General features: G+C 51.8%; 9 protein-coding genes across 10 annotated transcripts; 5 read left to right on the top strand and 4 right to left on the bottom strand.

Moving 5' to 3' along the window:
• Nucleotides 1-371: 371 nt before the first annotated feature.
• On the bottom strand, nt 372-2,590 carry PV05_07909 (pre-mRNA-splicing factor clf1). The gene has a single exon (XM_013457387.1). The coding sequence runs from the start codon at nt 2,446-2,448 to the stop codon at nt 418-420; it is 2,031 nt and encodes a 676-aa protein (XP_013312841.1). The 5' UTR covers nt 2,449-2,590; the 3' UTR covers nt 372-417.
• A 644-nt stretch (nt 2,591-3,234) lies between these two features.
• PV05_07908 (uncharacterized protein) lies at nt 3,235-4,322 on the top strand (the record flags this gene model as incomplete). Its single annotated transcript, XM_013457386.1, has 1 exon — nt 3,235-4,322. One exon carries the CDS (start codon nt 3,235-3,237, stop codon nt 4,240-4,242), a length of 1,008 nt encoding a protein of 335 aa, XP_013312840.1. The 3' UTR covers nt 4,243-4,322.
• A 460-nt stretch (nt 4,323-4,782) lies between these two features.
• On the top strand, nt 4,783-7,375 carry PV05_07907 (uncharacterized protein). The gene is made up of 2 exons (XM_013457385.1): nt 4,783-5,157; nt 5,238-7,375. Exons 1-2 carry the CDS (start codon nt 4,834-4,836, stop codon nt 6,717-6,719), a joined length of 1,806 nt encoding a protein of 601 aa, XP_013312839.1. The 5' UTR covers nt 4,783-4,833; the 3' UTR covers nt 6,720-7,375.
• PV05_07906 (uncharacterized protein) lies at nt 7,348-9,473 on the bottom strand. The gene has a single exon (XM_013457384.1). It carries the CDS (start codon nt 8,697-8,699, stop codon nt 7,539-7,541), a length of 1,161 nt encoding a protein of 386 aa, XP_013312838.1. The 5' UTR covers nt 8,700-9,473; the 3' UTR covers nt 7,348-7,538.
• PV05_07905 (uncharacterized protein) lies at nt 9,468-11,935 on the bottom strand. Its single transcript, XM_013457383.1, has 2 exons — nt 11,302-11,935; nt 9,468-11,255 (listed from the first exon to the last, which is right to left on the bottom strand). Exons 1-2 carry the CDS (start codon nt 11,312-11,314, stop codon nt 10,030-10,032), a joined length of 1,239 nt encoding a protein of 412 aa, XP_013312837.1. The 5' UTR covers nt 11,315-11,935; the 3' UTR covers nt 9,468-10,029.
• Nucleotides 11,936-13,124: 1,189 nt separating this feature from the next.
• PV05_07904 (uncharacterized protein) lies at nt 13,125-13,592 on the top strand (the record flags this gene model as incomplete). Its single annotated transcript, XM_013457382.1, has 1 exon — nt 13,125-13,592. One exon carries the CDS (start codon nt 13,125-13,127, stop codon nt 13,590-13,592), a length of 468 nt encoding a protein of 155 aa, XP_013312836.1.
• A 168-nt stretch (nt 13,593-13,760) lies between these two features.
• On the top strand, nt 13,761-15,860 carry PV05_07903 (uncharacterized protein; the record flags this gene model as incomplete). Its single annotated transcript, XM_013457381.1, has 1 exon — nt 13,761-15,860. The coding sequence occupies one exon, from the start codon at nt 13,761-13,763 to the stop codon at nt 15,858-15,860; it is 2,100 nt and encodes a 699-aa protein (XP_013312835.1).
• Nucleotides 15,861-17,307: 1,447 nt separating this feature from the next.
• On the top strand, nt 17,308-19,490 carry PV05_07902 (uncharacterized protein). The gene has a single exon (XM_013457380.1). It carries the CDS (start codon nt 17,608-17,610, stop codon nt 18,757-18,759), a length of 1,152 nt encoding a protein of 383 aa, XP_013312834.1. The 5' UTR covers nt 17,308-17,607; the 3' UTR covers nt 18,760-19,490.
• Nucleotides 19,491-20,331: 841 nt separating this feature from the next.
• Nucleotides 20,332-23,595, bottom strand: PV05_07901. Of its 2 annotated transcripts, XM_013457378.1 has the most exons (8): nt 23,063-23,595; nt 22,574-23,012; nt 22,439-22,525; nt 22,321-22,384; nt 22,000-22,265; nt 21,676-21,947; nt 21,052-21,618; nt 20,332-20,972 (listed from the first exon to the last, which is right to left on the bottom strand). In XM_013457378.1, exons 2-8 carry the CDS (start codon nt 22,841-22,843, stop codon nt 20,822-20,824), a joined length of 1,677 nt encoding a protein of 558 aa, XP_013312832.1. In that variant the 5' UTR covers nt 22,844-23,012; nt 23,063-23,595; the 3' UTR covers nt 20,332-20,821. The 2 variants fall into 2 exon arrangements, with proteins under 2 accessions (XP_013312832.1, XP_013312833.1); XM_013457379.1 differs by having other exon boundaries at nt 22,574-23,595.
• Between the last annotated feature and the right edge of the window lie 48 nt (nt 23,596-23,643).

Here is a 23,643-nt window from a genome sequence, read left to right as displayed (position 1 = left end):
AATGTAAAGGTGACGGAGGGAAGCCGTGGGTGGCATACAAGCAGCTCCCAGGTGTTTCAAACTGTTTGCCGACGACGCGGGACTGACCCTAATCCGAGAATCCGTGGGCTACTACTCCCTAGACTGATTAGAACCAATGCAGTCAACCCAAAGAGCCACTTGACGCTTGGGCTTGCGCAGGTACAAGACATGGATGACGCCCGGGTGACGCCGAAAATCAGGGGCAATCTTCTTGCCAGCCACCCAGCGCCCGGCGTCTGATTATGTCATACAGCAGCTAATCGACCAATACTGTGTACGGAGTACTCGTTACAGACACCACGTGGGAGGTGGGTGGGAGGAAGGGAAACAATTAGAATTGCAAATACTCCATAGTCCATCGCTGATCATTATTGTTACCAGGTAAGTATCGCAAAACTATTCTGCTGATCCGTTGGTCTGCTGTCTCGCCTTCCATTGATGTGCCATCTGCAACAGTTTCGACATCTTGGCTGCACTTTCGTCGTCAGCTGGGAACACATAGTCAATGTACTCCTCAAACCGATCCTCCTCAATTCTTCTCCTCTTCTTGACCTTCCGTGGCATTTGGTTTTCAATCTTCTCAATGTCTTCAGGTGATCCATGAGTCTGCTCAAAGGATTTCCATGCATTCAACAAGTCCACTCGCTCCTCCTTCATCTCTTTGGACTTGAAAAGGTCATGAGCTCGCTCAAAGATTTTCCGAGCTCGTGCCTTAGCCTCTTCACTGACGGTCGATTGTTCACCTTCAACCTCTGCCTCTTCTGCATCCGGCACATTGATTTCAAACCTTGCATAGTTGATCCAAACTTTGACATGATCCGTCTTGCGCAGGAGTCGTTCATATAATGCCCTAGCTCGATCATATTCCTCTTCATACTCCTCAAAGTCGATGTATGCCTTCCATACCAGCTCCGGCATGTCGAGAGTAGGTTGTTCGATCGCCAGCTCATAGATTGCCCTCGCTCGCTCCAAGTCATCAAGCCCACGTTCAAGCTCAGCAAATTGAATCCACGATTGCCCGTTGGACGGATTCCATTCAATCTGTTTCTCAAACAGTGTTCGGCATCGGAGAAATTCGAATAGCTGCTTCTCGAGCTCAATATATCCTCGAAAGAGCTTGTCCTTCGGGCACATGCCGATGGCTTGTCCAAGGGTCTTTCTCGCTGCCTGCAGTTGCATCTGCCGGATCTCAAATTGTGCCTTCAGCAGCCAGATCTTGGCAAACGTCCATTTCTTGTGCGGGATTAGCTTCAAGCACTCCTGGTAGACTTGTCTTGCTCGGTCCACGTCTTTGTTGGTCATTTCCTCCCACAAAGCATAGAAGATCCACAGATAAATATATCTTCTCCAGTGCCGCTTCTCCTGAGAGGGAGGCACTTGGGCAATTGCTCTCTCGTAGACATCCCGTATCCGGTCAACGTCGCCTCCAGCTTCTTCTAGCCTTGCAAGGTCGAACCACACATCGTAGTTTCGCGGGTTAGTCTTCAGCTGCTCCTCATATTGTACTCGCCGCTTCGCAAGAATCACATCTTCGACCCCTTCACGGTTGCCAAATTGCTTTTCGAATTGTGTGTAAGCTTTGTGAAGCGCCACCGACTGCGAGCGTGGTAATCGGTCCAGAGCGTACTTGTAGATTGCCCGAGCTCTCTCATACTCTTTCAGCTTCGCCTCATATCGTGCATAGGCGATGAAGAGCTTCTCGTCCATGAAGTCATCGCCCAGTGTTTCGATAGCGACCCCAAAGACATCACGCACCAGCTGGCTCGTACCATTCTCTTCCTCAAATTTGGCCCATCTGATCCAATTCCGTGGCTCGGGATGAACGACAGTAAAACGTTGAAAGATCGCCCGGGCTCGATCATATTCGCCATATCTCTTCTCCAACTTAATGTATGACAGCCAAGCTGTCTCATCTGGCTCCCAGCTCATCCATCGCTCGAAGACTTGTCTTGTGCCAGGCACGTTACCCAGCGTTTCTTCCATATAGACATATTTGTACCACAACTTATCAATTCTCGGAAGAATGGTGACAGCTCTGTCCAACAGATTCCGAGCATGATTGATGTTCCTCGTCTTCATCTCAGCCTCGATGTATCGGATCCATAATTGGACACTCGTGCTGTCCACGTCCAACGCTCGCTCGAAGATTGACCTCGCCCGTCTGAATTCCTTTTGTTCAAGTTCCCATTGTGCATATCGCATCCAGTTATTCATATTAATTCGGTTGCGGCGAACATAGTCCTCAAATTCCTTGCGTTTGCGACCTTGAAATTCATGGAGCTCTTCGAGGTCGGCAAATCTCTGCGTAGGCGCTTGGAGTCCAGGTTCCTGTCGGTCGACGGCTTCACGGAGCAATTGTTCGGCTGAGATCTGTATAGGCGCCGCTGCCTTATTCTTGACCCTTGGGGGCCCTCTTGAGGAATCCATCTTTGCGATGAGGTTGGCCGCAGGCGCTCGAGGCGGCTTACGGCGGCGAAAGATGGGTTCAGATGCGAGGGCAAGAAGTCTTATAGCAAGTAACAAAGCAGCCGAACGCTCCCCTTGACAGGGCGAAAGTGATGGTGAAAACGTGATACTGAGATAGATTTTGTGCTGGACTTTCTTTCGCAGCCTGACTGCGGAGAATTGTGCCAAGGACGAATTTCCTTCCCCACCTCAAGACTTGACAACGAGGCTGAAACCTTTACCTACCACGATCTACCTAGGTACGTTCTCTCCAGGTACGCATCCAGGATTCTGCCCTCGTTCTCCACGCAATGACCGACAAATTCGCGGAACGGCTGAGCGTCTTCGCCTTCAAAAGCCTCAAAGGCTTCAGTTCCTATGGCTGCCTCAAAGACAAGACCCCAGTCCAGACATGCAGCTGCATGACCAGGCAATGATTGGAGTAGCGGTAATAGCCCCCAATGTGGCTGCAGGGATTGCCATACGCAAACAGCAGCGCGAGTGCTTTAAGGCGTGCCGGCCAAACAGCTTCTCGTATGAGCTCTCGCAATCTGCCGATCTCTCAAAGCGTATGAGGCTGTATCTTCCTATATAAGATGTCCGGAAGTATGGTGCTGTTTTCTCTCTTTTTCCCCTCAGCTTGATGCAGAAGACCTTCGAAGTCTTGATGTTTTCTAGGACTAAAACTCTTCTACTTCCTGCTGCCGACCTCAGAATAGCCCAATCTTCACCTCCACTTGCATTTCTGTATCGCGAAGGACGCCAAAAATGCGACCCCTTTTTTGGTGCTTACCATTCCTCCTTGAAGTTATCTCCCTCACGTCAGCCTCATGTGTTGAGGGTGAGGGTTGGTTTTGCTACGACGATGTAGCCTGGTACTATCATTTAGGGACCTGTAACTACACCTACGTTCGAGACAACACCACTACTGTGCTGTCACAGGAAGCAATCCAGTTCTCGCCTTTCAAACCCTACTTCTGGTTTCCGTTCTACGCTCACAACCCGCAAAATTGCTGGAATTGGGCAGGATGCGTGTATCAGAGGGCTCAAGAAGTGCGCAAACAGCAATTCGAGGCGACGGGATTGGTCATGGGTCTCATTCCACTGACGCTGAAAGACATTGCGTGGCCAAATCGTCGCATCGTGTTCTTGAGAAAGAGGCTAGATGTGCCTCGCGAAATCCTCGTGCGAGCACTGGGACTGGAGCCGATCGACGTCGGAGAGCCACGAAAAGTCGATGTCATGCCATGGTGGAAGAGCTTCTTCATCTTCAAATGGGCCCAAAAATATCCTCGAGGCATAGTAGTGGTCTGCCTGCTCGCTATGCTTGTGAGTCTTGTCTTCACTGCGCTGACGGAGATCTACTCGAAACGATCCGCTCTCGGGTGCCCATACCCGGTATTTGTGGTTACATTCTACTTCGTCGCTCTTCTTCCGTCAACTTTCCACGTCCTTTGCGCAAGATACAGACTCGCCCATCCCAAAAAGGATCGAAAAGATCTTAGACTCACAGATCAGAACAGTCCCGTTTCGAGCATGCTCTCAGCTGTCCAAGGGCAAGATGAATGGTGGATTGTTCAGCTATTTTGGGCCATCTACTACGTGGCTGGGACTTTGGTATACACTTCCATCATGGCTGTCACTGTGCCAGAACTGGTGGTCTGGGTGTGTGTCAGCGTGGTACTGACGGCTGCTTGCAAGTTTACGGCCCTGACTATTTGCTTGTTATTCGAGAATGGAACCGGCATCTCGTCTCAAGGTATTCATGCAGCATGAACAAGACTGAGTCATCGGCCCCTGAACAACGATTATGCACAAGTTTCGTCGATACCGAGCATGGACCATGAAACCTCACTCAGTTCCACCTCGGCCTCCTTTTGAATGCTCCAATACCCCAGCCTTGCCAGTCACTCTCTCTGGGTCATGGGCGGCTATTCTTGAGCTCAACCGCGCGTTCGATGACAGTCACCCTGTCGGGCTTGATGGCTTTCAGCGTCCAGTAGGCTGAAATATTGATAGCAGTACTCCGTACCATAGATCCATTTTAAGCTATACTTGCAAGGAGAAAGGAGAAATGTATCGCACTTCGAACTCATGAGGTAGCAAGACTAAACGAGTTTGATGATAAAATACATAAGGAATCTGGCAAGTCACCGAGAACTAGAATTATCATCGCGAGTCGTGAAGGGGGTTAGGTCGTTAAGCCAGCGGCGGACATGCCTTCCGCCAAGAGTCAGGATTCCCTCTTGAGCCGCCAAAGCACGAGTCATGTTCCCTCCGCCTGTTTTTCAGACTTCCACCAGTTTGCTTTGATCGAGTTGACATTCACTCTTGAACTTCCTGTGGCCGCGAAGGCCTTCCAGCATCATGTCGACCATAGCAGACGAGCTACTCAATGACTTTGAAGATTCTGGCGACGAGAATGAGGATCGCGGACTTCAAGATGACGACCAGGCAAATGGTAATGGTACAAATGGCCAAACCCACGAGCACGACGAAGCCGGCTCTCCGGTCGGCGCTGAAAATGACGAGACAATGGAAGATGCCGAAGAAAATGAAGACGCCGATCGAGAAGACATAGTGGAGGATGAGGACGAAACCAAGGCCAAAGTCGAAAAGATGCACCTGGGAGCTGTGCGTGATGTGAGGAGTGTAGCAGGTCTGATGAAGGTTCTACAACCAGTACTAGATGTAAGTCCCCCTACCCCGTGGCTGCTCCTCTGTGGTTTACATCTGTGTGGTCTAGTCCTGACCGTATGCCCCAACCTTAGAAAATCTCGCACTACCAGAATCTGCCTCCGAACCTACGAACTGCGACGGTAGGAACTGTCGAAGACGACCCCGAGTATCATCTCTTGACGCAGTCAAATTCTCTATCTACCCAGATCGACAACGAGATCATCCTTGTCCACAAATTCATCCGAGACCACTATTCCGCCCGCTTTCCCGAGCTCGAGACCTTGGTGCAAAATCCGTTGGACTATGCGAAGACAGTCGCCATTATTAGGAATGGACCTCTTGAAAACATCAAAGCGCTGGCAGACTCTGCGAAGAATATCGTCGGGGCGTCCCTCAGATCCGTCCTCGACGGGCCTACGCTTATGGTTGTGACCGTGGAGGGCACGACAACCAAAGGTCAGCCACTGAGCGAAGCGGAGCTAGAGGCAACCCTACGCGCATGTCAGATGGTTATGGAGTTGGACAAGGCAAAGAAGGTCCTCACAGAATACGTCCAGTCAAGGATGAACATCTTTGCCCCGAACTTGACTGCCATTATCGGGTCTCTTACAGCTGCTCAGCTGCTGAACTTTGCTGGTGGTATCAAAGCTTTGGCAAAGGTCCCAGACCGCAACATTCCTGCCATGGGCTCCAGAAAACAGAAGCAAAGCGGTTTGGCTACGAACGTCGGCATTCGACAACAAGGATTTCTATACCACTCACCTCTGATTCAAAGTATTCCAAACGACCTGAAAATCCAAGCCATGCGCATTGTGTCGGCCAAGCTCGTCCTTGCAGCTCGAGTGGACAGTGTGCACCAAGCACCGGACGGTTCGACCGGCGAACAACTTCGCGACGACTGTCTACGACGACTGGACAAGTTGACTGAACCACCTCCCAACCGAGGGCCTCGGGCTCTGCCTGCTCCTGACGATAAACCGAGCCGAAAACGAGGTGGCAGAAGAGCACGCAAAGCTAAAGAAGCCACAGCCATGACAGAACTGAGAAAACAACAGAATAGAATGGTTTTTGGCAGTGAAGAGAAAGAAGCCGGCTACGGTATGGGCGAGGATACTGTAGGATTAGGTATGATTGGACAAAACAACGACGGACGAATTCGTGCCACGCAAGTCGACCGACGAACTATGGCGAAGCTGAGTAAGAAGAATCCCGGATGGGGTGGCTCTGGCACAGCCACTAGCTTAAACAGTGGCATGAACACTTCACTGAGAGGGTTTGGTATGGGGGGCCACTCGACCTCACTTCGAGCGTCAGGTCTTCGGACTAGTGGCGTGGGAGCGGGAGCCGGCACAGCCAGTTCTATAGCTTTCACACCCGTTCAGGGTCTTGAGTTGGTGGATCCGAAAGTGCAAGCCGAGCTCAAGAGGAAACGGGAGGCAGAAAATGCCGGTTACTTCTCCAGTGGCACGTTCACACAGGCTAATGCGGGCAAGAGTGGAAGTGGTTTCAAGATGCCTTCGTTACCACCTGCAAAGAAGACGAATATGGGCCCTCCTCCGGCGCCAAAAACATGAGGGAAAGCAGGCTGATTGATGAGGATATCAACTCTGGAGAGGCTCGTCATTAGCTCGTCATTATCGCCAGCTGAGATTACACGCAAGCTGCGCCATCAGCCTCTGATGCCTAGCCTAAGGGTCGGCGGCATTCGCTAAAATCACATTGCGATCGGGAGAGGTACGAGATCGGACTGCATCATCTTAAGTGGTCGATATATGACCCAAGACAGCAATGCATGATTAAGAGCTTTGCCAGCGCTCTCGAGGTGCAGACGAATTATGGCCACACGCGCTATGACTTGTTATGGACACGATCACCCAGTTCGATGAGCTCCAATGGGGCTGTTCAATACTGATGTGCTCCGAGTACGTGAGCGCCTTCGCTTACATACGAGTGTCGACAGTTATGGCCACTGGGCTATGCTTGGAACAGCAGATTGAGCATCGATCTGCAGATCTGAGGATCTCTCACTCGAAGCCACTGACATTGAAGGGCCGCGATCGGTAGGAGAAACAGCTCTCTTCGCGGTCCGTTGCTGGACCACCAAACCCCCTTTCACAGGCGGAACGACATGCTTGTTTTTGACCTGCTTCGATAGCATAGAGCCGCAGCAGACATACCAGGTATCAGGACCAGAATTGGTACGTCGTCGAATCAAATATATTCATTCCTGACATCTCGCATTTCTGCTTCATTCCTCCGCTACTAGCATAAACGTGAAGGGGTTCGCCTTTGTGCTCCTGCCCATGCACCTCTACCGTGCTCTCCACGCTTGCTCGTGATCGATCTCTATCTCATCATCTTTACTATCACGAATCAAATTCGATCTCCTTTTCTTACCCGCGTCCTCTCCCTCTTCCACCTCCACCTCCACCACCGCCCCGTCCCCCCTTCCCCCTAGGCACGCCCCTCGCTTTCAAGCGCTCAGGCAACACCTGCACCACGCCCCTGCCATGCTCCCAGAGAAGTCCAAGCCCTTCTTTGACCTCGACGGCCGCTTTGAAGAATTTCGTGGGAACTATCTTGTCCCCTCCGTCTTCTTCGTCCCCAGTGTGCTGTCCAGCGATACCATCCGTGAGCACGACCCCATTCTCACTCCTCCACCACTTCATCTGTCCTTTGGTTTCTTCCAGGGCGCGCCGCATGTCGATGTACACCAGGATCTGGGCGTCGGAGCGCATACCTGATATCACTTTATTCTCACCTAGGACCTGCCCTAATCCGGTGGTTGCCTTTTTGGCAGTGTCTGTATTTCCATCCTGCTCTCTTCCGCCGATTCTCTGAAGGACGTCTTCAAGTTTCGGCCCCGTCGCGAAATGGACGTGATTCCTGTTCATCTTCTTCAGTCCGCCACTGGCTAGAATCGCGTCCCACGCGCCGTAAAATGTTCCATGGACTACCGTGTCCGGTATACTCGTTGGATCGTCGAGTGTGATTGGCGTCAACAGATTCTCGGCTTCGACATCTTTCATGCTGTGGCCCTGTGTGGCGCGGATGAAGAAGTCATTGATGACTTTCGTCTCGTCGAGCATGTCGTCGGCTTTGAGGAATTCATACAACGACAGTGCGCGCTGGGTTTCTGATTCAGCGACCTTTTCCGCTGCAGACCGGTCATCCACTCCTTCTTCCTCAGTCTGCGTCTGCATAGGCGTCGTCGTGGGAGCGTCGCCCCTCTCAGCCACCTCTGCCTTCACTGCACCCACAAATTTCAAAGCGAACCTTTTCTTCTCATTGCTCTGCACGACCTCGACGACCTCGTCAAACGTGACGGGTGGCTTCATACTGCGCAGTTTTTGCCACGCCAGGAGGTGGTCCATTCTCACATAGCCGTGTGTGTCGATGGGGATGCGTTCTTGCACGGCGGCGTGGCGGAGTAGGCGAGATAGAGCTTTTGATACGAGCACCGAGCGAGGCTGGGAGTCGTGTCGTCGATTTCCTCCACCTGCGCGGCCACCTCGACCGCCACCGCGGTGACCAGCGCGATCTGAGTTGGACATAGTTGTGGTGTGGTTGGAGAAAGGGTCAAGGACGGGACGAGAGGGTAGCCTGGTGCGAGGAAGCGGCGGGTGCAGGTGGTAGGCCTGGACTTGAATCGTAGTGTTGTTGCCAGTCCGGTGAATAGAGACGATGGGTTGATGACGTTTGAGGACTGAGATACGTGGAAGCAAGACCGTCGTAGTTGATATTGCCTTGTTCAAAAGCTTTGGTGAAGCCTTGGATGATGCTTCCGAGTGGAACGACCAAGCCGTAGTGCTTCGAACGGGTATTTCGACCTTCAGGTAGACAACCCAGTCTGTGATCCAGGGCAATACCTTGAAAGGTAGAGGACCGTGCAGCTTCCGAAACTGAGGCTACTCGGTGAGAGTCACCAAAGTACAGTGAGTGTCTCAATTTCAAGTGAACAGGCGAATCTCGCGGCCTTCTACTGCTGCCCGATGCTTAATGACTCACAATGCAAGAATCCTCGAGCCTGGTGAGGCGACTGTCGCGGTCAACAGACGTACGGAATCCGGCAAAGGATTCGGCCTGGTAGAGATAATTTCTTGTGCTGAGGCGGAATGATGATCCAAGTGTTTGCCTTTGTGGAATCCGAGGAGTCTGGTGACTTATTTCCTCCAATGCAGATGGATTAACTCTTCCACGGCCGGGGATGCTGATACCGTATCTACTACAACGACAGCGAAGGTGGTGAGATGGAAGCCAACGTCTGCAACGCTTGTTGCGAAAGAGGATGAGGTCAAGCCTCGTATCGAATGTGAACCATGTTTAAAGTTCGATTTTGATATTTCCATGAACATGACGCAAGGCTGTTCTTACATTCTATTTGTGTGCGCAACATCGATTGAAGCAGCTTACGAGCAAGTCCGATCCGACAATGATATTAGTAGGATAAGTAGTCAAACTTCACATAGATCGCTTCTTATAGATACGAGGCTACGTGAGCCACTCGATGTAGGTACTCCTCATCATCCAGTCTGCATTCCTACTCAGCTTCCGACAAGCACATCCAGCCACTAATTAGGTCAACTGCTCAAATGTTCGAGCAACAGTACTTATATCCCTGAATCTCTGTACAAGAAATGTTCCTCCCAATGACTTGCAAATGCCGTGATCGAATAGCTGATGATATGAAATTCGTCAAAATTCCAATGAGCAAAAGCGCAAACTCCGGGGTATAGATGGAGGCAACCAAACAAATAGGATAAAGATATCCTAGCAAACTTTTCATGCACCGAATGCGGAGAACTCCCTTTACAGACTCAACGACACATGGCAATGAAAGTAAGACGGCCGTAAGCTGGTACCTGTGATAGATTACAACTGCTGCTAGAAGTTCTGGGCAATTCCTCCTTGGGTCTGAGGAAACGTAGGTGCTCGTTCGATACGAGTGTTTCGTCGGGCCTGGACATCGCGTATGACAGGCTGACCTCCTGAACCACCGTACGAACCATCACCGTAGGGTCCATGACTCGGTGCCGCATCGTTATAAATGTTGTAAGGAACTTCTTCTTGGTAATATGGCCCAGGCATGTTAGGTGTGTCGGAGGATTCTTCCGACTGATGACCTGCAGAATACGCCGATGAGGCATTTGACGGTCCCCGACGAATGTCCGCAGCAGCATTACTGCGATTTCGGGCAAGGCCACCAGCAGCGAGAGCCGCAACGCCATCACCACCCTCTGGATGACCGTTCATCAAAGGGTCTGCAGAGTAAGCATCTGAGGCGCCATTGGGTGAGTTGTTGAAGCCATAACCTCCAGGCTGACTGCTGCTTTCTGACATTGCCGGACCGTTGGGCCCACGACCATTGGATCCCAGTGTAGTGGAAGCCTTGCGATTTGACGAAGTTGCTCCCCATCCACGATAGCCGCTGACGTCGTCTTGAGCTTCTGACTGATTGTCCGTGTACGCGCCTACGCCTGCCACTAGTGTAGGGTCGCTATTCGGATTGAATCCATATTCGGCCATTTCGTTCTTTCGCTGTTCTTCGGCATTCTTTCGAGCCTTTCTCTTCCGCCACAAGAAAAATCCTATCAAAAAGGCCGCAGCAATAACTACAATCGGTATTACGACGGCGATGGCGATCTTGGCACCGGAACCGAGACCACTTGAGGAACTGGAACCTGATCCGGAGGCACTTAAAGCTGAAGGTGTGGCGCTTGACGAGGAGGATGTTGATGTCTGACGCACTGTCGCAGTGTCTGTTGTGGGCGTATCTGGAGAGTATGTCGAGGTGACCACGATTACTGAAGGTGTGGGAGTACTATTATCTGTCGTTGGAGGAGTTTGAGTTATTGTAGATGTGACTTCAACTACGCTGGGGGACGCGGTAGTGGTGGGTGTTGTTTCGATCACAGTCGTCGAGGGAGGAATGGAGATGGAGGAGACGCTCGTGGTGGTGGGAATCGTAGTCGTGGATGTTGTGTCAGGTGTTGAGGTTGAGGTATCTGTGACTATGACTGTCGTGGTCGGCGATGTGGTTAAGCTGGTCGAGGTTGTGGTAAGAGTGGTGACAATGACCGAGTCGGTCGACGAACTTAAACTTGCCGTATCTGACAGCGTTAGGCACCGTATGATATGGGATTTTCTAATAAATACCTGTTGTCGACATGGCTGCTGTAGCTCTTTTCTCGCGTGTCGAGGACCAGAGCAGGCCTGCCGCAGCAAGCGGTAGAACAGGGTTGGAATCGATTCAACAAGGCTGAAGGAAGTCTCCAAAAGACTCTACAGGCGGTCAATTGGAGAACGAGGTCTGAGAGAGCGTCTGTTATGATGTACGGAGTAGAGAGTGAGCTGTAGCTGTTCAATCGCGCAGGCAACTTCGGAGAGTGGACGGATGTCAGAGCACGGGTGAGCGGCGAGGGGATCCTTGTAAACGGATCTGGATCTCCAAAATGAGTGTGTGCTAGGGAAGCTTGAAAGCTTGGTCTCAGTCGCCTAGCATAGATGATGGATCGTATATTGGTGCAGGTCGACGTGTATAGAGAGAGTCGTAGAATAACCGAGTCGAGCAAAAGCGAGAGAAATTGCTGGTGTTGTGGGCGGAGCAGAGGTAAAGTGGACAGGGCGCAGTAGGGGATGATGATTGATGAGTGATGAGTGAAATTAATTGGCACCGGCCGACGCTTTTTCTTGGTATGGCACGTACGGCACTGAACAGCCAAAGAGTCGAGGATCATGGCCCTTTCTTGCAGCTCGCTCCGGGACATCTCGCCATGCGTGACCACTAGCCTGGGTGCTACAGTCGGTGCTAGGCTGCTAGCCCTTTTACGAGCACAAGTAGCTCCGAAATCTCAAAGCCTGATCGAGTGTCCACCAGTGTCTTCACCCATTTACGAGCTACAATAAGACATCCATCAAATCAGCAGCGCGTCTTCCAGATATCCGGTCAGTGCCTCTCCATTGGGAGACCATGATCATCGACAGAAGTGTTGCGTCAACCCCGAATCGAGAGACCTTGGTGCGGCTCGGTGCAGAAGCGACTCTGCTTGTGCTACCAGAAGTTTCCCTCTCTGGTCCCGATTACATGAGACTTCGGCTGCCACAAAGGCCGCCTTTCTGCTTGTGATACACGAACTGCGCCAAAACCAGGGTTGGCCATGGCTGGGATTTTGGCATGCGCCGGGCTGGCACGCTGGGTTCCGGAGTGACACCTGGGGGCTCCGCTCTGTGCGGCCCAAGATTAGACATGCCCAGATGTCAGATTTCGCCCATATGAGACCGTCAGCATTAGGGTTATAAGACTGCATTCAACCACTGCCCAGTGCCCAGTCACACCGCAGGTACCCGGCTGCATCTCCGGACGCACCTCGCAAGCTCACACCCACGGCTTTCCAGGTCACGTCCGATGATCTGGACGAGCCTTTTCGTTACTCCTAAACTGTCACGCTTGCCTATGCATGTGACCTATGGAGCAGTTGCCAGGATAGGCAACTCTGCCGAGTGTGCACCTCGTGAGCGCCCTAGGCCCTGCATAGTCCCTCGCATTACTTCGTACGATCCATTTATCTACGCATTATCGAGGTCATGATATCAACGAGGGTTGACGGACAAATCGCTTTCCAAAACGGAGGTCTTTACCGCCGCTTTTGAAAGGCTCTTTCCGGTGATGTTAAGCCTACCCGTACTTATGGGTTGCGCTGCCTCACTGGTCCATGCCTCACTGGTCCATAGCCGAAACCCTTGTCCTTTGAAAGTGCTATGGTCAGCATAAGGTGCATAAGGTACCTAGTTCGCTAGGTAGGTAGGCGTCCCTTTGATGCCCCCCCCAACGATCAGGTGACGACTGCCTTCTCGGTCCAGCTGTTCAGCCTGATGGTCCCTCAATTGGGACGACCGTCACGTCGGCAGCGACAGCTACTTTGAGTTCCAGCTTACTCCGTACAGACTCCTACTAAGATTTCACTTTTGGCAAATATGAAATGGATCCTTTATCGGCTATTGGGCTCGCTGGCAATATTCTCCAGTTCGTGGACTCCATCCCCACGTTAGTTGGCCAAGGCGTAGAGATATACAGATCGGCTGTTGGAGCCACTGCCGTCCATACCGACCTTCGAGCCTCGATTGAGAGACTAGATGCCCTGTCCAAACCATTTCGGAGACTGGTCGTCATTCCTCGTGACGAAGATGAGGCCCAAATTGTCAAAACCGCTGTGGCGTGCAATACAATCGGAAGGGATTTGGCAAATGCTCTGGATAAACTTGCTGCGACACCCCATAGCCGAAGCTCGGGCGTATGGAAAGCGTTGCAATCCGTTTGGGAGCAGCCTAAAGTCGAGGAGACAGTCAAAAAACTCAACATGTGCAAGAACGATTTACAGTCACTACTCAGCAAAGCATTGTATGATCAGCAATCATTCATCCAGCGATCAATCGACAACCTGAAATAAAGCAATGACTCATAGGCTTAAAATCAGACAAAATGTTGGCTCGAGTTCAATATCTTAAGGGCGCTTCAGCTTTTCCAATCTAGAGCCGTTCACCCAACGACTGTGGAATTATGCGACAAGTTGGAAGCGCTGTATGCGGAAGGCCAAGAAGTCTTTATTGCTGGAGACATGCTGTGTGCGTTGAGATTCAACCGGACGACAGTTCGCCGGGAGCATGTTGTCGAAAGACATGGGACCACCCTCGATTGGATCTACGATCAAAGACATGAGGAACAAGCCCTTTACTTCCGTGATTGGCTTGAGAAGGGTCAAGGCTACTACTGGATCACAGGTAATGCTGGATCGGGAAAGTCAACTATGATGAAGTTCATTTATCTGGATCCAAGGACCAAATGCCATCTTGAAAAATGGGCTCGCAATACCTCAGCAAGTGAACTTATCAAGGCCGACTTTTTCTTTTGGAACTCTGGTGCAGAATTGGAACGTTCACAAAGCGGTCTTCTGCGTGCTTTGCTCTACGAAGTACTGCGCCAAATACCGGAGATAATGCCTGAAGTTTTAGGACGCCGATGGGATGAATGGATTCTCGATCAACTATGGACTGATGAAGAACTCCAATCGGCCTTCAGAATCATCGGCAGCCAGAAGGTTCGTCCTATCAAATTCTGCTTTTTCATCGACGGCTTGGATGAATACGATGGGCTGTCACATGAGATCGCACAAACGGTGCTTGACCTTAGCGCGACCCCGAATATCAAAGTCTGCGTGGCGAGCCGTCCCTGGAATACATTTGAAGCAGCCTTCGGTTCTGATACCAATTCGTTGCTCCGGCTTCATGAACATACCATGGAGGACATACGACTTTACGTGCACGAGATGATTGGCAAGCACAAACTCTTCCAGCAACTGAAAGCCGAAGACGACCGGTATCAGAGATTTCTCCACAAGATTGTTGAGAAGGCAAAGGGAGTCTTCCTTCGGGTTTTTCTAGTCGTCCGCAATTTGACAGAAACCCTTCCGAACGAAGATACCGTCGAGGACTTGGAGCAGATTGTTAACGATTTTCCCACCGAACTGGAGGGGTATTTCGAACGAATGCTCGATAATATTCCAGAGAGATATCACGAGCCGTCGTCCAGCATATTTCTGTCAGCAATGGAGAGTGATGAGCTCCTACCTTTAGTTCTGGTGGCACACATCATGCCCACTGAGGAGCAAGTGGTCAGCTCTGCTCATACTCACTCGTCTAGGAAGTTACGCGCTCGACTAAAAGCGTATTGCGGTGATTTGATGAATGTAGGGATGGATTCTCAGATGAGCATGCCTGCGGTTCGCTTTGAAAGAATTGACTTTCTCCATCGTACAGTTAACGATTATCTTCGCAGCCCGTCAGTACGATCGAAGTTGCAAGGTCGAGTTCCAAAATCTTACAACCCTTCTGAGCGCTCTGCGAATGTTCGGCCGATACCTAAGAACGAGACCAGAAGGTCGTTTTCACATCCGGCATCCGGTTGTGGAGATACTTCTCTCCAACGCCTCGAAACTAGAAGACGTGGGAACATCTTACGATGGCTGGTTGACGAGACCAGAGCCTTCCTTGTCCGGAGCGGGATATCCAATCTAGACTTCATCAATGAAACGCTCTGTCGCGGCCTCTACGCATACATCGACACGCGATTTCGTGACATGTCTTTGTTCGACTTCGACGCCACTTATGCGATGAAATACGTCCTCCTCGAAGTCGACTTCCGTCTTACCCAAAGTGTTCCGGATCGCATGCATGCACGCATGCTTCGTATACTACTTGAGCACGGTGCAGACCCAAACGCAGTCATGTGCGACACCCAAGACATCCACGCGATCAACTTTATGCTGCATCGAAGCCAACGCCAACGCAGCGTTTGGGCCATCGAGGTCGACCGCCTGACCTCTAAGCCTGGGGCTGGAAATGTGGCAGAAATATGTGAGACGTTTCTCGAGTATGGCGCGGACTATGGCGTCTCACTGGGTTCAAGGGGAACAGCACGCGACGTCCTTCGAAGATACTTCGCGAGCTCAACAGGGCAGATTGAGCGGTTCGAGCTGCTTGCGCGCCGGTGGCGAAGAAGAGGCATGGTATCTTGGATGCCGGATCTGAACCACCGCCTCAAAACTCGGGTCCTAGTAGCCGACACACTGACACTGCAAACTCCGGCAAACGGAAAAACCGATTACCTGGATTTCATGGGTTGTTGTCAAGCCTACGGAAATAAGCAACCACGCCGCTAACGGATGCACAGATGGAGATGTTGTTGAGCTGGGGAAAGACGGCCTGTCCCTAGCACCCGAGTCTCTGTCATTGCCAACATTCACGGCATTCCCCCCAGTATCCCATGCCTAAGGTATGGCTGCATCAGACGCATTTGAGGTATCCTCTTGCCAAATCTTTGCCCCATAGTTTCGAGCGCATCATCTTCTGACTCGGAATCCGAAGACAAATCTCAACCACGTTCTCTCCCACCAAGCCTTAGGCGTAGGGTTATGTCGCACTGGACAGCTATTGATGCCTCATGGTCCCGTCATCACCGTTCCCTGCCGCTATAGAACGATTTTAGCTGGAGACTGGAAAAGCGAGTTTCTCGACGACTCTAGGCCTAGATTGAGCAGATGACAATCACACAGCCCGAGCCTTAGGAACCGCGTCTGTTTTCTTCCCGAGAGCCCCGACTTTCGGATCCAACTTGGCCTCCAAAGTCGTCACATGCGTCGTCGAGGTATTGACTGAGATATCTGCAGTACTAGATATTACGAAGCATGAAGCCTCTTTCGTCAGCACGGCAGCACAGAGAGCACCAGCCTCCGCATAGCCGCTTGGAAACGAGGCGGTATGACCTCTGACGGCGATTCAGGAGGGATTCACTTACCTCTGTTAGCGCAACCTTGGTAGGCTTCTGGGACTGACTTCCAATTCGAGACCCGTCAAGGGCAACTGGCTTGGAGTCCGATGGTGTCTTGTCGTCTTTAGATGGGCCAGTGCCGTCTTCTGGGGGATCTTGAGACCCTCCCATGCTGCCGTTCCTGGGAGCTGGGAAGCAAGGGGGTAATGCCGTTCGAGGTATGGTTAGGGTCGGCCACGAGATAGTCGTCGCCCAAACTGTTGGTGGCTATCTGCCGGTTTAAGTGGAGGTTCTTCGATATCTCGGACCCGTGAAAGGGGTACATGGTCGACAAGCCATGAGCAGCAGCAGCCTCCGAGGATTTATTCATGAATGAGGCTTCTTTGACATTTGACATTCAACCCCCTTTGTTGTGAACCGTGGACTTACTTAACCCCCTCGAATGGGAAAGGTCACTCCCTGCTTGAATCTGCAAGATAAGGAGCTGGAGACTCGCCGAGCATCGTGCTTGATTACTTGGGATCTTGGGAGAGAGCGGCCGTAGTAGCCGAGGACATTGTGAATCGGCATCTAAGTGAGAAGTGTATGAACCAGGCACGTCGTGCCTTGCATATGCGTGACCTACGTACAAACCCCTAATGAAGAAATGGCCTGTGCCTGTGCGGCCTGGGACTGGACGTGGTAGAAAAGCTCGCGCCTAGTCAACCCAAGTTTTAGGCACTGCCTGCTTGCCGTCATAATCAATGACTGGGATTCCGGGGTTAGATGCGGCCTATAAGCTCACTCACACGCAGGCTGGGACAGGCGCAACCCCAATCACATTCCTCGTATTTCGTACCCTTCGAATCACCTCCCACCACGGATTTTCTGATTAGTACTCCGTACACCATCTTCTGATGTCTACATCAACCTGGATATGGCGCTTCCACGACAAAAAGATACAGTAAATCGGGTTCCTTATGCACGAGACTGACACGAAAGCTCAGGAATCAGAGTTCGACAGCACATGAACGGGCCCGCACATCCGTCGGTGGCTGCTCGGTACTATCACCAACTGCAACTGATTCCTCATCAATACCTCGGCCGTGATCATCCAGCCTCGCCACCAATGTCAATATTATCAGCAACCCGATGATGCCATGCGCCTCGCCCACCTGCATATACCGCGTCTGATACCATACAGCCATTCGCTGGCCTTGCAACATGCGCTGCTGGAAAGACACTTCAGCTACAAGGACGCGCTCCGTGGCGTGAGCCTGGTGAAAGGCGCCCACGACGTCGATAACATTACGGAGCATGGTGCAGTTGGACCCGGCAAGGCGACGGCTACCTCGAGACCCTCTGAACAGTTCTCCTGGACGCTGGACGCAGGCGCTGACGCAGGCTCAACCGCAGCTGCACGAGCCAGAAATGGACACCCTACGTCGTCCTCACCACCAGATCCTACGCTCCTGACATTCTCCACCCACCCAACCTACACCGTCGGCCGGCGCCATCTCCTGGCGAATCCCATCTCGAAATCCCAACAAGCCTTCTTGACCGCCGAGGGTCTCGCGACCTTCCACGCCTCCCCACGAGGTGGCCTGCTCACATACCATGCACCAGGCCAGTTGACGGGATACATCGTCGCAGACCTGCGCCAGCATGGCATCACACCGCGATGCTGGGTGAAGCTACTGGAAGAGAGCGTCATGCGTACGTGTTCATACTGGGGCGTGCAGACAATGCGGACGGAAGATCCAGGCGTTTGGATTAAAACTAGCCCCTCGCAAATGGCCCCTGGCTCGGACCAGCTCGCAGAAGGAAGGGAGCAGTCGCTGCCGCACGACGAAGGAGAGAGCGACAGAAGCAAAAGCACTCGCAAAATTTGCGCAATAGGCGTGCAGGTATCGCGCGGTATCACGTCCCACGGCATTGGGTTGAACGTATTCGACGCTCTGTTTCCCGTCTCATTGAAGGGCCGATATGACTTCACACCCGCGCAGACGCGCTCGCCAACTTACGATCCGCGCACGAAGGGATACTTGTCCTGGGGATTCAGCAGGATCGTCGCATGCGGGTTGGAAGGGAAGAGCGTGACTTGGCTTGACCGTGAACGTTCGCGGCATGACGCTAACGCCAGGACAGCGAGAGATTCGGCACCCTTCGATTTTTCACTGGAGGATGTTGCCGATGTCTTCGCGAGAGAAGTCGTGCGCGGGCTAAATGATATGAGAGGTCAGGGAAAAGAGACTGTCGAAGATGTGTATCGCATTGAAGAGAGAGACTTCTTCCTCCTCTCGACGAATTGACCGGTCTTCAGGAGCGATTTAATGAGGTTCGGAGATCATACGGAACCGGCCCCTGAACAGTCCTCTAAAGACCAAAGTGAGAAGAGATCTTGATCTTCTGCCTTGACCGACGAGTTTTACGTCCGTTTCTCTCAGCGCCCGGCTTGCTGCTATTGTCCGGTCACCACCAGAGACTACACCGAAGGTCTAACTTGCTTCCGTACGACCGGAAAGGCGCAGGCGCAAGTGCGAAGACAAAGAGACCCCTTGAAGCATACAGTCTCATGACCTTACGCGGGAGTCAGGCCATCACGTCTGATGGCGCAATGAAACGAACAACGGAACTCCAACATCGAAGTAAGAGCCTTCTGCGGTAACTGAGACACGACAGGGCAAGCTAGGCCCCAGATGCATCGTACCCCGCCGCAGCATGAAGGCCCAGTATGCAGGCCTGGCTAGGGACATTTTACATCCTACCGAGTCCTCTCTACATATGCTCTATTGCGCGAATCAGGGCGCTGGTCGACAATTTCCGTAGACAGGCATGGCAGCAATGAATACGAAGGGGACCCAGACCAGACCAGACCAGCCCAGACCGGTCCCGGTACCAGGATTCTCATCCTCATTCTCATCCCAGTCATGCCATTCTTTTCCTTCTCGGAGCTGTAGAACGGGACAGCCATGTATCGTACCGCATGCAATGGATAGCATCCCCGTATCCACTCGTTGACACGAATATCAAACCGTGGTCTCCTCCTCGTTTGTTGTCTACGTTCGGAGGCGTACTGATACGAGCAAAGCTGCCAAATAGTGAATGCGAATATAGCCTGATCGTTACTCGTAGTAGATGGGTTCAGCCACGACTTGACTTGAAACTCGCCAGGACCTGGACCTCGACCGACTCGACTTGTCTGTCTTCGCACGCGATCGACGAAAATGACTTGCTGGCAAGGGATACTCGTATCATCCTCACTAGCATCTCCCGCATCGGGCGACCAACATCCACAAACCCGCCTAAGCGAGCTGAAGCTTCGACTACATAGTACTGCTCGTACGGCGCCATCAGTCAAAAACGCGCGGAATAATCTCGTGATCGTCGCATAACGTTGGGACACATACATCGTATCCTGCTGCAGGCCTCGCCGCCACAAAGAGTAGAAAGAAAGGTGCCGCAGAAACGAGATAACGTCAAAGTTCCAAGCGAAACCTGCCCGTGGAGACCCCAATGGGCTTTGTACATCACCGATCCTACAGCGAGATTCCTCCGATCGAGTCAGCAGGGAGACACCGTACTCCGTACTCGGTAGCGGGATACGAAGATGGAAAGACGGCGAGGACGGCTAATTTGGCCTCGCCGTCTCATCTGACAACACTTCTACGTGTACCATCAGACCCATCCTATTACTGCCTACCTTGGTTACTACGGGTAGTACTTGGATGTACCTTAATCAAGGCGCCTGGAAAAAGGATCGCTTCGGTCCGGCCCAGATGACAAAACGACAAGGCCCCCACCAGGTAAGCTCGAAACTAGAGGTTGGTACCTTATTCGTACGGGATGGAGATGAAACACCATGGTCCATGTACCATGGTCTGAGAAATTTGAATTGAATGGATTGAATTGAAATTTTGACGCTTCTTCCTCTCACATCTGGGGGTTTCGTCACCAATTGGCAGTACCTGCCTCCGTCAAGAGACATTTGCTCCAAGATAGCACCATATACGTCCGTCCGCGAGCACGACAGTGACGGGTTAGATATTGATGGCTTTTCCCCCTCCCCCTGCTTCCATCATACTCATCGTGATAGCTGGAATTGTGGTAGCGACTGACGACACCACATCAAATAGGAAATGTTAAGAAGGCAGTAATAACGTTGACGACCCGTCCAGCTGCCCCATGTCCCTCCAAAGCCCATTCCTGCAGACGAGCTTCCCTTCCATGCGCCGCAGCTAGCAACCAAGGCGAAGCGTATTTTCCATGACACCGTATGACGCATGAAAACCTCAGGGGTGTATTTGAGTCCGTCTGGTTGCGAACTTTTTTCAGTCTTATTTTTGTGCCCTAGGGCCCTACCTCCGACTTCTATCACCCGGTGTGATGCTTGTTCAGGTTCAAGTGACCAGCACCACCGTCCGCCGTTGGCGATTTTCCGTCACGCTTGCCATATTCTTCTTTTGCATTCCATATTGAAGGTTGAAAGTCAGCATGTGCAAAGTGAGCAGCGTTTTGAGCAGAACTATATCAAATGTGTCAGCAGGTTAAAAGTCAATTAAGAGCACGGGCAGCTTAAGAGCAGTCTGGAGTGTGAGGCATACCTGCCAAATGATCCGGGGTCTAGAGGAAGGCTTTGCTGTCCCTGAAGTTTGTACTTAAAGCAGGCTCCGTTATATCGGATTTGATATTCTTGAGGCTTGGGAATGTTACCCATTGGATATGGCGTGAGCGGAGATGGTGATGGACATGACAGGCTTGATAAGGAAGTTTCTGAATGTGACGGAATCATCGAAGAAGAGCAGCTTCGATCTGGAAGAGAAAGCGATCTGATAGGGTGCGCGGGAGGCTGATAAACTCGCTGACGTTGTGGGCCAGACACTGTAGCAGGAGGAAAGTACGGTGTTCGGGGCAGGAGCGTCGTGTCTTCAGGCACCATGGGTTGAGGCTGTGGAAAGGACAAGGGGTATGGGTTGATCGATGTAGCTGGCGACGTGTTCGGCAATGGTTGGGAAGCAACGATGTTGGCACCAGGAAACATGAAAGAGTGCAAGTCCGTAGAGTCCCCTCGGAAGACATCTTCTCTGAAAGGTAGCGCATATTGGGGCGGTTCGGCTTGAAGGAGGACTTGAATCGGCTTGTCATCCTTGTAGATGATATCATAATGACCGCTGTCGCACCCATTAGAACCAAGTCAAGCATTTCATATGCTCTGGTGGGAAACTTACGGTCTGTAGATCAAACGGAGGGTAGGCCAGTGCTCAGAATCGTCGACAAACCTATGCGGAGTGACTTCGTCGCCGGCACTTCTGTCCAGATACAAGACCTCGAGTGCAATATACGCCGGAGCAATGACAGCGTCATTCAATGCTTGCAGACCAATGTGCTCGATCTCTTGGTTGGCAGGGTCAATTCTGGTCAGACAATATTGCGTGACTGGCATGTCCATGAAGGGCTCGTAGCGTTCAGACTGAACCTGCATGAACGAACTCGTCATCATCTGGTGGATTGGGTCAGTAAGCATACGCCAACCAAGACTGAGGCCGACAGACCTTGAAATGGTAGACGATGGAATCCGATTTGCCTTGTTCATTCATGGCTTCCAAAAGGACAGTGTCACTTTTGTCTCCTCGTCCAACCGCCGTTTTGATGGCATCGAACAATTCCCATGTATAGTCGAACATATCAATGATGATGTCGTAGTCGATACCGACTGCACGCATTATCTGCTCGAAGCTCAGAAGGCGGACCTTCTCTTGAGTGATGAGGGCGAGATCTCCAGATCGTAAAAGAATCTCGAAATAGCCAAACACGGCACCTGTGAACGGCAATCGTCAGCTCGTTCACTACCTGGAGAGTGGGAAGATCCATACCTCGCCAACCACATTGCCCATCACCTTTGATGGAGCGATATGCAGTGTGAGTGACAGCTAGCGCCTGAGACGCCATTAGCATATAATGAATATAGGCAGACGGAAAATAAATGTATACCGTCGTCTTCAACACATAGGCCTGGTCGGCCTGGGCATATTCAGTGACCAGGTCCGATAGAGGTCTCTTCTCTCCGACAAGTGGCCCCTACAGGTCTATTAGTGAGGGCTCGTGTGATTTCAAAAGTAGACTTGCTGGTAGATCAGCTTGGTATTGGTCGGATAGCCGTTGGAATTGTTCCATCTCGTCGGCATCTGGAGTAGCCATGTTGGAAGCTGTGTGCGTGGACGGAGGCGGGGTATGGTATCCGTAATTAGCGTAGAGGTATGCAGGTTTCTCGTTTGTGAGGTGGTCGTATGAAAGATGGTAGTTGGGCTGGCTTTGAACGGGCCAACCAGGAAGTGTAGGATGAGAACCGTGATGACTGCGACCGTGGAGTGGAGGCAAATACGACCCAAATAGCATCTCCCAGTACCGTCTGTTCGTTTCCAGCTAAGTTTTCAGAAGGTGAGCACTGTGGGCCGTGTGTGTGGCCGTGGTACTGAGAGTTGTTACAATGGACACCGGCAAAGCAATATCAGCGACAGATTGTTGTTGAATTCGAACCGAGATGGCGAATGACCTGCAAAGCTGCCTGACTCAATGTAAGTGAATCATTCTGGTGAGGAATCTGGCAGTGTCGACTTTTGATGCCTTATGCGGCTTGATAGATAAAGAGGCACTCGTGGCAGCCAGCTGTCTTCGTCTACGGGCCAAAGTGGTTCGATGGTTCCGCTAAGAAAGGCCAGACAAGGCAAGATCCGCAACTAACAACGCCGCTCAAGGTGATAGGGAGAATGCAGGCCCAAAGATGGGCAATATGGAGGATGATTGTCGTCAGAACTTCAAGCGAAGGTTGCTAGGGCTTGCTATATCCCTGGTCACTGCCCGGCCTGAGTGTGCCTCGGATGCGGACAGCGATGTCAACAGTGGATCAAATGATGGTGATCAAACGGCGGAAGATCAACAGCTTCGTTCACGCCCAATCGGTTGACAGGTCAGCCCGAAAGCCGTCATGAGCTTTGGCGAAGGCGAGCTAGAAGCCGGAGATTCTGATGAAGGAGAATTCTGCCGATGGAGGTGGGAGGGATGGGATATGGCCGGGGAGGACGTGAGAGGGATGAAGAGATGAAGGAATGATGAAGGTCTGTGTTCGGTGATGGATGGAGGGATGGAGGGGATGGATGATGGATGGCCAATAATTGGGGAAAGAATGCTGTCTGCAA

The sequence above is a fragment of the Exophiala xenobiotica genome, assembly GCF_000835505.1.
Source record: "Exophiala xenobiotica strain CBS 118157 unplaced genomic scaffold supercont1.5, whole genome shotgun sequence".
NCBI classification, from domain to species: Eukaryota; Fungi; Ascomycota; class Eurotiomycetes; order Chaetothyriales; family Herpotrichiellaceae; genus Exophiala; species Exophiala xenobiotica.
The sequence above is the reverse complement of the archived record's forward strand: the minus strand, read 5'-3'. Positions and strand labels throughout refer to the sequence as shown.